The sequence below is a fragment of the Dermacentor andersoni genome, chromosome 5 (genome assembly GCF_023375885.2).
Source record: "Dermacentor andersoni chromosome 5, qqDerAnde1_hic_scaffold, whole genome shotgun sequence".
NCBI lineage: Eukaryota > Metazoa > Arthropoda > Arachnida > Ixodida > Ixodidae > Dermacentor > Dermacentor andersoni.
Window position 1 is genome coordinate 201,037,602 of NC_092818.1, and position 17,388 is coordinate 201,054,989.

Consider the following 17,388-nt stretch of genomic DNA (forward strand, 5'->3'; position numbering starts at 1 on the left):
CAAGATCTACTCCTACAGCTCAAGGAAGACCTCTTGGACTACCTAGAATGCCACAAAAAGTTCTCTATTTAAGCAATAGATATAAAAGGAGCCTTCGATAATGTGAAGCATGAAGCAATCCTCCAGAACCTCCAAGACACAAACTGCGGAATCCGGACCTACCAATATGTACACGACGTTCTCAAAGATTGCACGGCTACAGTGGGTATCGGCAACATCCGAAGCGAGAAATTCAATATGCCCAACACAGGAACTCCACAAGGGTCAGTCATTTCACCTTTGCTGTTCAGTCTTGCCATGATTAAGCTCCCACAACAACTCGATGGCATCGAACGTTTAAGCCATGCAATATACTCCGACGATATAACGTTATGGACAAAAGCGTCCACAACCGGCCAACAGCAAACCGAAGCTGATTGCCAAGAGGCAATCGATCAGATAGAACAGTACCTCTCAAGATGTGGTCTTCAGTGCGCCCCCGAAAAATCAGAGCTACTTATACTCAAGGCAAGGACCCGGGGAAGGCCACCAGCCTACGTCGCCCCAGATCCCAACATCAGACTCAATGGAATCGATATCCCTCAAGTTCGCTCCCTCCGCGTCCTTGGCCTCACAATACATAAAGACGGTTTTGGCACAGCTACACTTCCGAAGCTTCAGAAGACCCTAACACAAGTAAACCATCTCATTCGGCTTATAACTACCCAAAGAAGAGGACTTAAAAGAGCAAGAAACCATCCAATTAATTCTCCTTATAAGCCGGATCACATATGGCACCCCGTATCTACTCCCCAAGAAAGCTGAAATTGAAAAGCTCAACATTGTCAGTAGAAATGCAATCAAGAGCGCACTAGGACTTCCCAGTACGACCTCAACCATGACACGTGACTCCGCAAACTTGGCCTCCATAACCCCTGGGATGAAATTGGTGAAGTGCATAGAGTCAGCCAACTGGAGCACCTTAAGCTGACTCAAACAGGCAGAGCAGTACTTCACAAACTCGTATACAGCAAAAGCGTCATAGCAGATTCAAACGCGAAAGCCCGATTACTGCCACTTCTTCGTGACTATATCTCAGTCGCTCCAATACCTCACAACATGCATGCAACACATCACAACGACAGAAGACAAGCAAGAGTTAACCCTTTAAGGGTCAATGACGTAAATATATGGTGCTGTGAACAAGTCCAAAAATGGTCGATGCCATATATTTACAGTGCCATCTGTACATTAAAGAAGCGCACTAATTTCCAAACTTTTTCTTTTCTGTCATGTGCTGCCACTATGTGGGAATACAGGGAATTTTTTTCCCGCTCCTCCCTCTCTCGGTTTTCGTTGCATGGTTTGTTTTAGAACTAGTTTGCTCTCGCGCGTCTATATACTACCGCTTGCGCATTGGCGCGCGCGCGGGCGGCGGTTTGGGTTTTGTTCCGCGTGCGGTTTCGGCTGCTTGCGCTTGCAAAACTGATGGCTATCTCGTTACTAATCGCTGAAAGGGCGACCGCCTGTCTCTCGCTCGTTTAGTGCTCACAGCGGTGCACATAGGAAGGATGCCGGCGTGCATGCGTTTCCATTGCTTTCTTTGGGAGGAGGGACACTCGCTCAAACTAATTGCCTCTGGTTGGTGATAACATGAAGATTAGTGGAAGTTTGTCACACGTTTTGCTTCATCGACGGGCGCACAAGCACACAGTTTTCTTGAGTGCGCGCACCTACGCAGTTCTATTATGCTATGGATGTACATATTAGTGTAAGAGCAGGAACATTTGAGTCTTGCGAAAAGTTCTCGTGCGTGCATTTTCAAAGCCTTGAACTATGTGTATAACAATGCATCAAATTTTTAATTCTTATAAGTTTATTTACTTTTAATTGTTGTTATTAATGAATGAAGAGTACATATATACCAACTCAAAATATTTTTTCTCACTTTATGGTCACCCTAGAAAAATTACGGCAAATTTAAAAAAAAATAAGTCCCTAAGAAGAATTGGAATCTGCAATAAAAAAAATAAAATCGACCCTCAACGGGTTAAGTACTCGGCAAGACATACTCAAAGAACTCCAACACGAGATATACAGATGCGGCAAAATACCCAGGTAGAAGAGCATACGCAATTACCGTGACCAACAACCAAGGGAATGAGCTAGTCGCTGCCACCATACCGGCCAGAAATTCAGGAACGGTGGAGGAAGTGGCCACTGTCCTCGGCATCGCCACATGCAGACACAGCAATCATCTTGAGCGACTCGGAAACGGCATGTCGAAACCTACAAAAAGGCCGAATTTCTGACGCAGCAGTGAAGTTTCTAAAAGAGGTAACAAGATGCCAATAAATACCCGAAACCTGCGTTGTGTGGACCACAGGCCACAAACACCTGGCAGAAAACGAAGCAGCACATGCTGTCGCCAGAGAGCATACCAGCCGGGATTTCCTGCCGCACAATCTCCAGAAAGCAACAAGGGTGGAGGATATTCCCATCAACTATGCCGTAATATTGCAACATTACCGACTGAAAAGAAGACAATATCCTTTACCACACCCAAAATTAAGCATGGAAGAAGCCACCGCCCTCCTCAGACTACAAACGAATACGTATGTCCATGGAATTATCATGCACCCCACCAAATTCTCATACCTATGCCGATATTGTGATGTACCAGACATGGTGTTGGTGTACCCACACCAAGAGAAACACAGTCAAGATGATGCCTCAGAACCACTACAAGCCATCAAAGAAACATGGGAGGCAATGTTAAAGGCACAGAGCCTGGGGATCAGCAAAGTCTGGTGGATCGGGCCTGGGATGCGGCATTAGCCAACAGCTTCCTGGACTAAGAGAGCCGCCCACCTAGGGCGAAGAAAGAACACTTTCTCGCTGTTTCTCACAATAAACGTTCCTTCCTCCTCCTCTGTGGGTGGGTCATGCTATGTCTTGCTTCACACTATATCATGACGGCGAAATGCACAGACGAAAGCAAGCGCCGTTACCAGCTGGCGAACCTGCTTTAAAACTGGCTCACAAAATTATAAACATACTTATGTAGCCCCCAATTTTCAAAGTATAATGCCTTTCCAGCTCATTAGATCTTTTGCGAAGACATTCTACTTCAACGTACTCACTTGACGTAGCGGGTGTATGCCTGCAGAAAAATACTGAACGCATTTGGGAACAGAGGCTCCAGCTTGCACTTTGCCGTTCGTACACCATGAGCCATCATTTCCAAATCAGTAAAAGGTAATATAGGAGCACAAAAGCATTATTCTCTCGCCTCATTTAAGCTGCAGCAAAGGTACAAGAGCGTCCAAAAGCCTCCTTGACGCACAAACAGCCTTCGGTTATGCACCATGGTATGGAGAAGCCGCCCACGCCCCCACCTCTGAAATTACGCTCTCTCCGTGCGAATGGGACAGCCGGAAGAAAATCAGCCGGCGCGCAAACCTCTCAGGCCATGGCTCGCCCAAGCCAGCTTGTTTCTGCCAACAGAGGGCGCCACTGCCTACACAATATGGCAGCATCTATGAAAAATCTATCTATAAATAACACATAGTTAAACTAAAAGAATGCCAGCAAACTTGAAAAAGGGATAAAATCTAAAGGCAGACACAACATATCATATACTACCCGGTAATCACTTTATCTATACACGGCAGCACTGATCAAGAAATTCAAGCGTTTTCTTGGTTAGGAACACTGATGGCATGCTTGCACACTTCTCAGGGCCACGTTTATATATGTTGTAGGCTTCAATCAACTCTCTTTTCTTCCGAGTCTTACCACGACTGATACGTTGTCGAAGATCAGAGTGCTACCGCACTCCTTACAATGTAGCGGAAGATTACCTCCCATCTCTGTGGGTACCAGATTACCATGCCCATGCATCCGATGATTCACAGAGCGATCAGTTTGCCCTATATAAACTTTGCCACATCTTAACGGGATACGATACACTACACATCTGTCCCACATGGAAAACTTGTTGACATGCTTGGCATACCTGCCAACCTGGCGAGATCAAAAATCGGGAGACTTATTTGCGCCAAGGAGGGGGAGGGGGAGGGGTGTTTCGTTCAAACTTTCAGACAGTGTTTGTCGAGTCCTTTTGCAGGGACCTCGCAGTAGCAGATTTTGCTCACTTCCAAAATTTGTCCGAGTAGCTTTGCTCAGACAAATTGCTCAGAGTAGCTTTGCTCACTAGCAGCAGCTGTTGGAGGGTTGTGTTTCATATTGATGAGCGGAATTCAGTCCTAGTTTTTCGTGCTGTGCTAAAAATCCTCTCATACTCTGCGTTGCTATGCGCTATCATGAGTAAATCCAGCATCACCTTATCAACTAGGGGAAACATGTTTTCCATTAGTGTTTTTCATTTTTCCAACCATAGACCACTGCACGTCCCACCTTTGTTCATTCAGAATGTCCTCTGGAAGACTACACCTGTAGTGTGGCAAACTCAGCTTCGACAGCAGCTAAATCGTCTTCAGCAGATTCATTGCAATCTCGAGTCAGCAGCTGAGGGAAACTCTGAATAAAGAAACGAAGACTCGAGAGCGATGCCTATGAAATAAATTTCAGGTTGGCCGCCTCCACATTCTTCAGTGTTGCAATTTAGAGTTGCATCGACATCCATAACGCTTCGCCTCGTCGCATTTCGGAAACATTTTCCGTAGAAGAGGCCCAACGTGGTCACTGACACTAAGGGGTAGGTTGCGTTAGACGAGGAAGCCCATAAACAGGCACTCCACAAGTATGACACTGTCATTGCAGTTGTTCGGGAGAAAGTTCGCTATGTTGTCTTGCTGCTCAGCGGTGCGAACATGGCTTTGATGCTGCGCCGTGGAAGCGTGCAGTTTCAAGTTACCTTTGTCACCGTGAGACACGCTGACGTCGCATCCACACCTTGTACGAAACGCAAAATGTTCTCCTTTTCTTGACATCAAAAAGCACAGAAATTCAGAAGTATAAGATCACAAGAACGTCTGCAAATACCTTTTCTAGGGCTTTGATAGCGCCATGGCATAAAGCACACGAGGATTCTAACTTTACACAGTGCACCGTACACACATGGCCTAGCCAACACTAATCAAACACACAAGCAGCAGCAACAAGATGCACCATGGAGGAAGGCATGCATGAAATGCAAGAGCCACATTGGCTCTGGCTTTGGTCGGCTTACTAGGCACCATAGTTGGCTGCTTAGTCGATAATACCAATGGTGCTAGTGCGGCCGTTGTTGGTGATCCAGACGATTACGATGCAGCTGTAGATTACGCGGTGCCGGTTTCACAAAAACCATTATTGCGCGAACAGAGACCACTTTTCGGGAGATATAAGACAGTGATCGTACACTCAGAAAGTTCAGTAAAAAATCGGGAGTCTCCCGGGCGAATCGGGAGGGTTGGCAGGTATGGCTTGATATTACACCTACTCCTTCGCAAATTGTGCTGCGAGACCCTCGTGTAAAGTTTTGCAAGCTTACAAACTACAGAGCAAACCAATCTGACATCGTTTCTTGCTGCAACCTTCTTCACTCTGTGTAAAATGCCGTGCACATACAGCATAACCATCAGGTTTTTGTTTTTATTTTGTCCCACACTTCGCGATCCCTTCCGTTTTTAATTTTCAAACATTTGTGCGCAGATTCAGCCACTGCAGTGACCAAAGCCTTGGGATAGCCTGCAACAGTCTCCTCTCCTGCTGGGCAGCACTGTTTTGCACTTGATGCATGCAACTGTTTTCCACCGCATTAAACAAGCACAAGTTCGCTATACCATGCTTGACCAGTTTCGAATGGGCGGGTTGATATGGTAGTAGCATCTTTTTAGTTCTTGGACTACAAACCAAGAAAATGTGACCACGAGTACGAAAGGTAAGAGTCGGCCGTAAAAACCTGATGGAATTTTCATGTGCTGCTTCGTGGGTAAAAGAAGATGTCGAAAGCAAACATGAAGCGCTGATAAGATACTACAAATGATGACAGTGATACAATCATTTCGTTCGATATTTAAAAGAACAAGGAAATCATCTACATCCCTAAAAACAGAGGCAACGCAGTAATCATTAGTGGTGTTACAAAGAGACTTGTAAAACTTTGCTAAGAAAATACCTCACAGTACCATCACAACACTGAACCCGATACATACACCATTCATTTGTAAAAAAAAAGAAAAATACAAGCAAAGCTGATGTGCTTTGCACTATTTTCGCTGTGAAGGCAGACAGACCTGACTGACCTACGAGAACCATTGTGACCGAAGAAGGTTCATGGCAGAAGCTTGTTAGAAAGTTATCACAAAGTTCCTTAAGTGCACTTGCTACTGAGGACCCATTAGGAATTGACAGTTCAAATCCAGTGACTAATGCCTTGAAATTGGGAGCGCTGACATGGAACACAGCCTTTTCCTTGGATATTGAATTCTATTATTCTATCCCACATGAAGAACTTTTTGTAGCAGCGTGGGAACCTACTGAATGCCAAGGGAAGACTTCTTTTAAAGGTAGTTGCGGCCTTTGAACTGAGAATTTTATGGAACTCACATTTTTCCCTGTCGGCAACTTTTGTTAAATTCGAATGGCAAGCTGTCTTCACAGATGAATAGTATATGTATCAGGTCCAGTGTTGCTCCCGTACTGTGCGGCATTTTCTCGGTGAAGTTTGACAAGTCTCTTTGTGACGCCATTAATGACTACCTTGTTGCCCGTGTCTTTAGGTATGTGGATGATTTCCTTAACCTTTCGAATATCGGATTAAGTTGTTGTATCATTGTTATCATTTGCAGTGTCTTATCGATGTTTCAGGTTTGCTCTTGACATCTTCACTTCACCACAAAGGACCACATGACAATTCCATCAGGTTTTTAGATCTGGTTAAGCTTTCATACTCATGGTCTCATTTGCGTGGTTTATAGTCCGGGAAATAAAATGATGCTACTAATGTACCAATCCGCCCAATCGAAACTGGTCAAGTGTGGTATAGCCAACTTGTGCTTGTCCAATGCAGTACAAAAAGAATTGTATGCATCAAATGTAAGATACTGCCGCCCGGCAGGAGAGGAGACTGTTAGCAGCAGGCTATCCCAAGGATTTTATCACTGCGGGGGCTGAATCTGCGCACAAATGTCTCAAAACGAAAAACAAAAGGGATCGCGAAGTGCGCGACAAAAATGTGCATGGCATTTCGCACAGATTGAAAAAGGTTATGTCAAGAAACGCCATCAGTTTGGTTTGTTCTGTGCCTTGTAAGCTTGTGAAACTTAATATGACGGTCTCGCAGCCCTATTTGCAAAGGAGCACATGCAATACCAAGCATGTCAGCAAGTTTTGCAGGTGCAACACGTGTACTATAAATGTGGCAAAGTTTACATAGGGAAAACCAGTCGCTGTGCGAATGATTGGATGCGTGAGCAAGATAATTTGGTACCCACAGGCATGGGAGGTAATCTTCTGCTACATTGTAAGGAGTGCGGTTGCACTCCCATCTTCGACAACATAGTTGTGGGGAAGGCTAAAACTCAGAAGGAAAGAGAGCTGATTGAAGCCTACCAAATCTATAAACTTGGCTCCGAGAAGTGTGTAAGTGTGCCATCGTTGTTCTTAACCAAGAAAGAGCTTGAATTTCTTGATCAATGTTGCTGTGTATAGATAAAGTGATTACCATTTAGTCTATAATATGTTGTGCTTTGCCCATGTTCAATACGGACTTGGGGCATGTCTTTTTCTTGAATAAACTTCAGTTGTTAGTCCAGCCACCTTCCCATTACTTTGTCTGTCTCTCGATTTTATCCCTCTTTGAAGTTTGCTGCCATTCTCCCAGTATAACCATGTACCACTGACTAGACCAACAAGCCACTTATGAAAATGCACAGTACATCAGCATAACCCCCACACAGACCATTACCACACATAAAACATTCTGCACCACGCCAACCACCATATAATGGGCATGTCATGGTCAGTTCTCATTCAGGGAGGTTCCCCATTATCCATGTCTTGTGCTAGCTGATTCCTCATTCCTCATTGAAATTGGTTTCTCAGATTGCCTGATAATTTTAAAAATTTATGGCTCTTCAGTGCAACAAAAACTCGTTGGCAACTGTACTTTTTTACATTAAAAGGTTGAATTTCGGTATAACAAAGTAAAGGGCTGATTTTGTAGACTTTGTTACAATGAGGTTTACCAATAAGGGCTTCAACCTGCTAGAGTTTAGAGACAATTAAATATTAGCTACAGGCATCAGTCACAGCGCTTACGCTGCTCAGCGATGAAGCCCGCAATAAAAATTTGCAATTTGTGCATACACTTATGTATAGGACTGCCCAGTCCAGGAGCACTTGTCGATCAGGAGGGCGGTCAGGCACCTCAATCCGGGGTAAAGAGTAAGCAACGATACAGCTTAAGAGGAGATAATGATGGCTAGCGCTTGCGTTACTATAGAGAAGGCACCAAGAAGAATACCGGGCACTGTTGTAGACGGCACCACTCTCGAAGCAGCTAGTCAATTCAACCGAACTTCGAAGGTACGTTGCTCAACTTAGTGTGCTGCATTAGCCACAAAAGTTGCCACAGCATTGCTCCACAGGCACCGGCTCTTCCCACATGGAGAACACCTATCCGAAGCCACCGGTGGATCTTACGTACTAGAGCACTAGCATAAACCCCTGGAAGGTGAGCTCTTAAAAAAAAAAAAAAAATCACGCACCCTAGTGGTTGCTCGGCATCCTAAGGTCTAGTGGGATGAAGTGAAGTAGATGTGGTTGTTTGCATTTTTTAGCAATCAATTTTTTTCATAAATAAATAAGTTTAAGTACACAAATGAACAGTTGTTTTCGTTTACTCATATTTTGCCTGCTGTTCGTGATTTTAAATTGGGCACAGAGAAGGAAGTGGCCGACAGCGTGCTAACGCCGCTTTTGCCTCCGCTCCCCCTCACCACTTGCTCACTGACACCGCAGGTCTATTTGTGCACGGTTGCCTGCCTCTGTTGTTGTAAGCAAGAAGCTGGAGACAGTATGACAAAAAAACCCTGATATGCCCCAAAGAACGGAAAAACCAACCAAGCATCAGACAAACATGACTGAAGAGAGGCATCATGTGTACGGGTGTGTGGTGCTCAAACACCAGGATTTCTAGTCCTGCCAAGTTTTTCAGGTTTCGCAACGAGTTCAGGTAACAATAAGTCCTTCATGAATTTTCGAGCCAGGTACTTGTGTTGCATGAGTACAACACTGTCATAAGGGCACTAAGTTTCAATGCAACATAATGGCATTGTTGATTGGTTGATTCCTTATGACGTTCACCATTCCTTGGGCTGCCAATGAAATACTTGTAATGATGGGCTTGAGAGTTCACGTTACTTGAGCTACACCTTTTATTCACATTTTGTTTTGTCCATGTATGTTGCCAAAACTTAATAGAGAAAAAAAAAAAAAAAGGCGCGATCAATCAGTTACATAGAGTTTGATGAGCAGTGACTATGAAATTGAGCACAAATTGAATTGTCCACTTTGTATTAATGCACTGCTACTGTGACATTGACGCAGATATAAGTAAACCCTCTCTTAAATTTTGTACCGCTGACGGTTGTAGGAGCCCTGAGAAAAAAAGGGCACTTTGAGCAACTCTTGGCAGTGTTTCTTTCAGGGACTGGAAAAGGGCTAGAAAGCTTTATGTTAGTTGGGACATTCTGGCACCTATGTTCGCTTCATATGTACGAATTAGAGCTTGGAATTTCCCCCCTCATTTAGAGCCATCTTGCAGTATGAAAGTGTGTGAATAAAAAACAACACATTTAACTCTGAATTAAAAGAAGAGCGAAGTTGGTACACACCGCGATCCGCCGCTATCGAGCCGGTGCTCCGGCGATGCGCCATCAGGCCGTCACCGCTGCGGAGAGGAGGTGGCCGCATCGAAACGTGCCAAGCGTCTCAAAGAATCTCATGCCCGCAATAAATTCATAAGGGCATTTCACATCGCTTGTTGATACATGCATCCGTGGCTAATGGTCTCAATATCCGGCTTCTGTGCTAGAGGTCCTGTGTTGAAATCCTGCCGTTGGGCAATTTTAACAATGTTTATTTAATTATTTATGATGCAGTGCATTGTTGAAAATGACGAGTTTACAAAATCACAAAGCCGTTTGAAGGCAGAAGGCCGAAATTTAGGCAAAGCCATGTACTTCCCATCATTCCCATGCTGGTACAACCGCTCCCATTGCAGCTCCCATAGACACTAGCGCCAGAGTTCCCTATAATAATTATTGTGTGAAACTCTATGACAAGGGGAGAGCAAGACTCACGCCGCGCGCGAGAGATGGCAGCAGGAGCGCGGATAATGACCTTGGTTACAGCGAGGCCCACGCAGACGCGAAATGCGGGAACGGGCGCCAAAGAGCTGTGCTCTAAAGATTCAATTACAGTGCTTTATGTGCCAAAAGCACGATTTGATTATGAAGCCGGCCATAGTGGCATAGTGGGGGACATTGAATAATTTGGACTACCTGGGGTTCTTTAACGTTCACCTAAATCTAAGTACACGGGTGCTTTCGCATTGTGTGCACCTTTGATTCACTGAGAAATCAGTCATTTTCATTTTCTCCACCTATAAATGTATGACGATATGCCAATGAAGACACTACGGAGTGTTCTTACTGTTGACACGAAAGCACCTCCAATGCTTTATAACAACAAATAAATTAGGCACACGAAAGCAGGAATGAAAATAGAAATTCTCAAGACGCGGCACATTTTTTGTGTGCTCATGATGGGCACTGTTAAGAACGGCCAGCTGCAGTGCAAGTTTTGCCAACCAGTTGCGACTGTGGAGGCAACATTCCGGGAGCGCCACCGCCAACCTCTAGCCACGGCGTGACTAAGTCGACTTCGTTTCATGAACAATACGCGCATCCTCCACTCTCCGTCGCTTCAGCTAGGATGCGTTCGACGAAGCAGGCTTTGTGCTGAAACCGTCACCATTACGCTCTAGCTTCATCGCCGTTGTGACTGAAGGAGTTCGACGAAGCAGGCTTTGTGCGCAACAGCACAACGCCGACCTGATCTGCTACGGGTGGGGGAGTTGATGCGGGAAAGCCGACCCAGGCTCCTTCCCACGCACCGACCAAGACGCAAGACAACGCGCTACCCGGAACGGCTCCGAGTTCTACGAAGCCCCTCTGACGTCGGCTCCGGACCATTGCACTTGGGTGTATGCGTGTGTGTGTGTGTAATCCGTCCCGGAGAGAGGCGGCCTGTTTAAAAATGACTGAACGAACGTTCACGTCACCTTGTATCGGGAGAGGACCGAGTGTTTAAAAACCGCTGTTGTGCGGCTGCTCAGGATACTCTCTCTCAAGCAGTCATGTTAGACTGATGTACTTTCTCAAACAGTCATGTTAGACTGATATAAATACTGTAAATAAACCCATATTCCTCGTTCTCGATGAGAAGCAGTCCTTCCCTTCATCAACGTCCTCAGCGTGGATAAGCTGGACGACGGCATGGGCCAGCTACCTTCTAATTCATGCCCGACTCCAATCTTGACTACGGATCACGAGCGATGGGATTGAACCCCCAATCATAACAGCACGCTCTTGCAAACTATGCTCGCATGTTGTGGGAAAGGGCGGTTGCGAGCATACCTCTATCCCCCCACCTATTGGACACGTCCCCAGCGACGTCACGAATGCGCAGTTTTGTCTGTAATTTGTTTTTAGCAGGTTGACTGGCAATTGCCAGTGGTGGAAGCGGCGCGTCGGTATGCGACCGTGGATAATTTCAATGTCCCAATGGAGGCATAAGGGGCCTCTACCGGTGATCGGCGCATCCAGCCATACGTCAGTCACGAATGTCACTGTCGACAAGAACGGTTCGCGAGCACCAAGCGGCGGCGCCAGCAGAGGCAGCCGCAGGGCGGCCTCGGCTCGCGCCGCAGCAGCGCAGCGGCATGCGATACTCACCGGAGGGGAACGAAAGCACCGGATGGAAGCCAGGGTCGAGCAGCGCCACCTTCTCCTGACGCGTCATAAGCTCGGCGTCCAGCGGCCGCACGCTGTTGTAGCGGCCGCCGCACACCAGGCACGGCGCCAGCGGCGGTAGGCTGACGGTCGGGGCATCCACCGCCGCGCCGCCGTCCGCCGAGGTCGCTGCAGCGAGGGGCACCGAGGTCACCGGACTGGGCGGCGCAGAGGCGGCGAAGCCCGAGCCCCAGCCTGCGGCCGTGGCGCCAGGAGACGTGGGTCCGCACACCGAGCGACACGGACACTGCACTGTGGCCATCAAGCGGGCCGATTTGCGGGCCGAGGCGAGGGCCGTAGTGGCGACCACCACCTTGCGCTTGCGGAATCCAGCCGCCAGCGCCCGAGTCCGCGCGCAACCGACGGCCGTCGCTGCGGGAGGTAAGAGGTCGGAGGCGGACAGCACCAGGCCGTTGGGCTTGGCAGGGGGCGCCGCCGTTCCCGCGACGTCGGCCGCGTGCGGTACGACGTCCTCCTCCGCGACGGTGGTGGTCTCGACGTCGCACTCCGTCACCGCCTTGCCGTCGTCGGTAGAGGCGTCTTCGGGCGGGTCGTGGCCTTCGAGACGCACGTCGCCCTTGGCCTTACGCAGCTGCCGGCACAGGTCCGCCTGCTGTCTGATGCGGAACTCGAGGTCGGCGACCTGCGCCTGCAGCCACGTCCAGCGGCAGGCCACCGCGGCGCGGTCCATGGACCAACGCCACGCCGCGCTCTGCCGGCTGCGCGGAAAGGGGGGGCGTGAAACCGACGTCAAGTGCAATCCGTAATCACGTGCAACTCTGATGATAGTGATGATAGTGAATCACGTGTAACTGTGATGAACAGACCTTCGTTGCTGTGCGCAGACTACGGTGCACGGCTGCAAGTTGATGGCGAACCAGAAGTTCTTTTGCAAAACTTACTACCTAGTAGCGAGAAATATCTTAGAAGGGTAGCAGTTTGGGCTAGCTGATACGTCCATGATAATTTGTAAGCGCGACTGAACGAGGACGTAGAAAGAAAGGTACACAGGCGTACCAGCTATGTCTAGGGTGTGTGAGTGTCGGGTGAGGGGGGGGGGGCGAAACGCAGACTATCTCACCTCTCTCTCTCTTTCCATATAGACATAGTTGGTACGCCACTGCCTGTGTACCTTTCTTTCTACGTCCTCGTTCAGTCGCGCTTACAAATTATCATATATATATATATATATATATATATATATAGTGCGGATAATTATTACAATAAGCGAAACAGCCTCGAAATGCTTTTGTCAGATATATTTAACAGACAGAGACCTATGTATCAATCAGACATGGTGAACCATGGGGGCCGGAAATTATCTGAATTTGCATTTACCTCTTGTAACTACATAAAATCTCAAGATACAGGGACAAAAAGCAATGAGTGCCTCACAGTGGTCCCCCGTCCCGCGTTGTCGCAGCAGTACTGCGGACATACAGAATGCACATTTGCTACAATGTATTTGAATATTTCAACAAAGGATTGTACTTGCTGTTTAAGTCTACAGCATAAATGTATCGCTAGCTTAGGTAATAGTATAGTAGAGATTGTACGTAACGACGTACAATCTACATAAATTACTTGCAATATTCACACACACACAAAATTACACCCCGGTCCGGCGACAGTGGATATCCAGCGAATCTGTTGAAAACCGCCACTACTACTACTGAGGGGAGTATGCAATGCTTTGTAACCCCCCCCCCCCCCCCCCCCCCGATTTACGTTAGATTTGATGTCTGTTGAGTTCACAGTTCTTCCAGGGCAATGGGATAAATCCTTTGTTCGCAAAGCACATTCATAAAGCTCCGGATAGCTTAAATGCATAATATACTACAAATGCCCTAATTAGTCCCGCGTCATTGAAGTTTATCTACACAGTGCCCATAACGCGCCCTATATTTTCACCAAATATGAAAAAAATTGTTTAGTTCACCGAGGACATCGCTGAAACAAAGACACAACGCGCTGTGACGCCTGAAAATAGGGAAAGAAAAACGACGGCTCTTTAATCATTTGCAACGCTTCTAACCGGACCAGCAACGTAAAAATGTTGCGCATGGCAGTTACCATGTCCCCCTCCCCTTTCCACAATATATAAACCTGTTGTAAACTACAGTTATGTCGGGACACTGGGAAGCAAAGCTGATAACGGCCATATCACACACTTTAACACTTGAATAGGAATTTTTTACGAAGCCTGTATTTGATCCAACTGCCTTTAACTTCGCACAGAGAGCTTGCGTACTGTACCACCAATTTTTGCTAAATTTGGTCTTGGCGGCTTTTATAGTTCTGCCAGGGCAGCGAGCTCAATTGTTCCCCCCTCGTTAGACACGCTCAAACACTCTGGAGTACTTGCACATGTAATTTATTGCGAAAGTCCTAATTACGCATCTATTTCGAACTTCACCTACAGATCACCCACTAACTTGTCCTTACAGTCACCAAGCATAACGAAGCTGCCTCCTTTAGTTCAGTGAGAACAACAAGCGAAACTAATATATCACTCATGAAAAAGAAGAAAAAAGATGACGGTTCAATAATTATTCGCAACGCTTCTACATAAGCCAGAAAGGTTAAAACTATGCGACACATTTCACTTAAAATGCTGGATATTCCTTCAAAGTATAATATATCCGAAACACGCAGAGTTCTCTTGGCACATTGGGAAACCTAGCTAAAATCAGTAGCGTGATACCTTCGAACACTTGCTCACAATTTTTTTAGCGCTGTATTTGATGAACACATATTTACCTTCGCACATAACCTTGGCGCACTGTTCCCCTTGTTTTCGCGAAAATTGACCTCAGTTGTAATTATGCCAGCGCAGCCATCTAAGTCACACCCCTCGTAAGACAGACTAATAACGCTATGGACCACTTGCACACATATTCTACTGGAAAATGCGCATTTAACCCACGCATTTGGAACATTGCCTACACCTTATCCATGCCATGTCCGTGATTTTCCCTAGATATAAGCAAGATGCCTTGTTTAGCTCACAGAGGAAATAATATGCCCTTCTGTGTCGGCAAATCTGTTTGTGAACGCTACTTATTTTTGCCGTAACTGTGCAGCGGTTGCAAGGAAAAGAGAATGAAAAACGAGCAATTTGAACACTTGTGCTTTCTCAAAGCACACCCACTCCACTTCCAAGTGAAATGCATCGCTTCACACGACCGCTTTCGCAAAGGCACTACCGACGGGAAAGGTTTTAAGCGGGGCATTTCGGTAGTATAATCGCGAAAGATTATTTCTCCACTGGTTGTAATGCTTGTGTCCAATAATTAAACTGTATTTGAGTGGGTCATTCAGTATATTTGATAAAGAAACGTAGCATGACTGACTGTACAATAAATGAACATTTAATTACTATATAATTATGATGGGTCACTATAAAATGCATAGAGTCATTCTCCCACCTTGACTTGCTCTGTATGTGGAGTATCCAGCGCCTTAAGATAAAATGATGTAAATTTGAGTCAGTTATCGACAGTCGATCATAATTCGTGACTGAAGGAATTTTACGAAAATTCAAGAAAGAACGAAGGTTTAGTAATTATCTGCGCCACTTGCATTTAAAGCAGGAAGGTGAGTTTAGCAACGCATTGCGCTCAAATTTTCGCTATTTTCGCGGAATTTCACGTCCATATTTCGTACGTTGTTTTAGGAGTCTAGGAAACACCAAGATTAGCGGCAGTATGACACCCTGTAACGCTTCAATGAGTAACTTTCTACAAAGGCTGTCATGAACCTACACAGAGTAAACATACATCGCTTGTCACTCGGAACATTGTTTCGTACATCGAAAAAATATGAACACCGAGCCCCGCATGTTTTACCGACGATAGTGGGGAAAAACAACCAAATGCCGCGTATAAAGCATAAAAATTGGGATAAAGCGACCAGTCAGGTACTGTTTCAAGAGTACACAGTGCAAATTTTCGGTACACATCACCAAAAAGCGGCCATCATTCTTTTCAAAATACAAAATATCTGCTGTGTTTTGCTCGTGCCGGGAAACAAGAATAGTGTAGCTCTTATTTAGAAACGGCCTGAAAATGAAATCGTGAGTCAGAAGTGACATGGTCTTTAGAAAAAAATTTAAGTGAGTCTTCTATTGGCATTGAAATGGCTCTGCGAGTCCGCAGAGCCATTTTCAGCAGCTGCCATCAAAAAGTATCAAAACCTGTGCGGAACTCCGATCACAACGCACGCAGCTTGCCCGGGCTTGCCTGCACGCCCCGCGAATAATCGTTCCGGAAGTCACGTTGCTTCGCCGTCGTCACGTGAGGAGGGTGCGCCTAACGCCGCACGCGTTGAGACCCGGCGCTGCGTGTGCGGCCGCGTACCAGCGCGTCGTCCGCTACAAGGCGTCCCGAGAAGAAGCAAAGGAAAATCGTCGTTGTCCAAGCAGGGATATGCGCAGTAAAGAAAATAATTACTTCTGTGGTGACTCTACTGTGAAAGAAAATTTAGCTTCAGCTGTAGTTCCGATGGACTTTCCAGCGCGCAGCCGAAAGTGCCAGTGCACGCTTTCAAAAGTGGGGCGAGGGCAAATGACATTCTTTGCCGTCCCCCGCTTTTGACAGGGTGTGGCCTATGCACCCAGAGACACCGCTGTCTCTGGGTGTCTTTCCTATTACGTCCACGTTCAGTTAGTTGCGCTTTCAGATTATATCATTGTTAATTTGGTCAGTAATCAAATGTTTACAAGTTTATATGGCCGATAAAACTACTATCCTTACTTCGTATAGCTATCTCCTAATTTACTATCGCAATCGGTGCTTGGCCTTTCGGGCGAAACTGTAACACTTTGACTTCATGCCTAAATGCCACACCTATTAGCGGTACCGCCTGTACCGTATTTCTACGTATTCACTGTGATTGCGTTACGTAACCGCCTTTTTATTTTACTTGGACTTATGGTTTATTTTTTTTTTACTTCCTTATATTACTGCTACAAATCACCAGGTAATCGGAGCTATAAGCGGCGGTATCCTGCGACGCGTTGTGCCACTACAATGCGTACGAAACGTTATTGGGCTGCACAAGTTTTCTCGTAGAAGAAAAATCGTAAAAGAATTGCACGCTAATGAATATGTCGCTAACGAACGATTCACGCAAGCAGATATGTAGGGCATGAAAGGCCATTGTAGCTTTATGTGCTCTCTGTGTACATGATGCGTCACAAGAAATGCCGCTACCAGCTTTGTTGTTGCTGTGCACAGGTCCGGTATTGCGTACACGGTGATACGTTTACGGACAAGGTAAAACTCCACAGCGGTATTTACGCCATCGTGCAGAGGCTTCTTATTGACGTTCTTGTAATTAAATGGCGACCCGCTAGCTGGTCGGCAAGCAGAACAGCGACTCC

The 17,388-nt window shown here is 46.3% G+C and overlaps 1 protein-coding gene across 1 annotated transcript in view; it reads right to left on the reverse strand.

The window, feature by feature from the left end:
- The window catches only part of LOC126532261 (KAT8 regulatory NSL complex subunit 1-like), a 151,971-nt gene that overhangs the window by 57,180 nt on the left and 77,403 nt on the right, over positions 1-17,388 (reverse strand). The window contains exon 2 of the mRNA XM_055071540.2: positions 11,949-12,724. Coding sequence (XP_054927515.2) covers positions 11,949-12,724 — 776 coding nt within the window. The remainder of the gene's footprint in view (positions 1-11,948; positions 12,725-17,388) is intronic.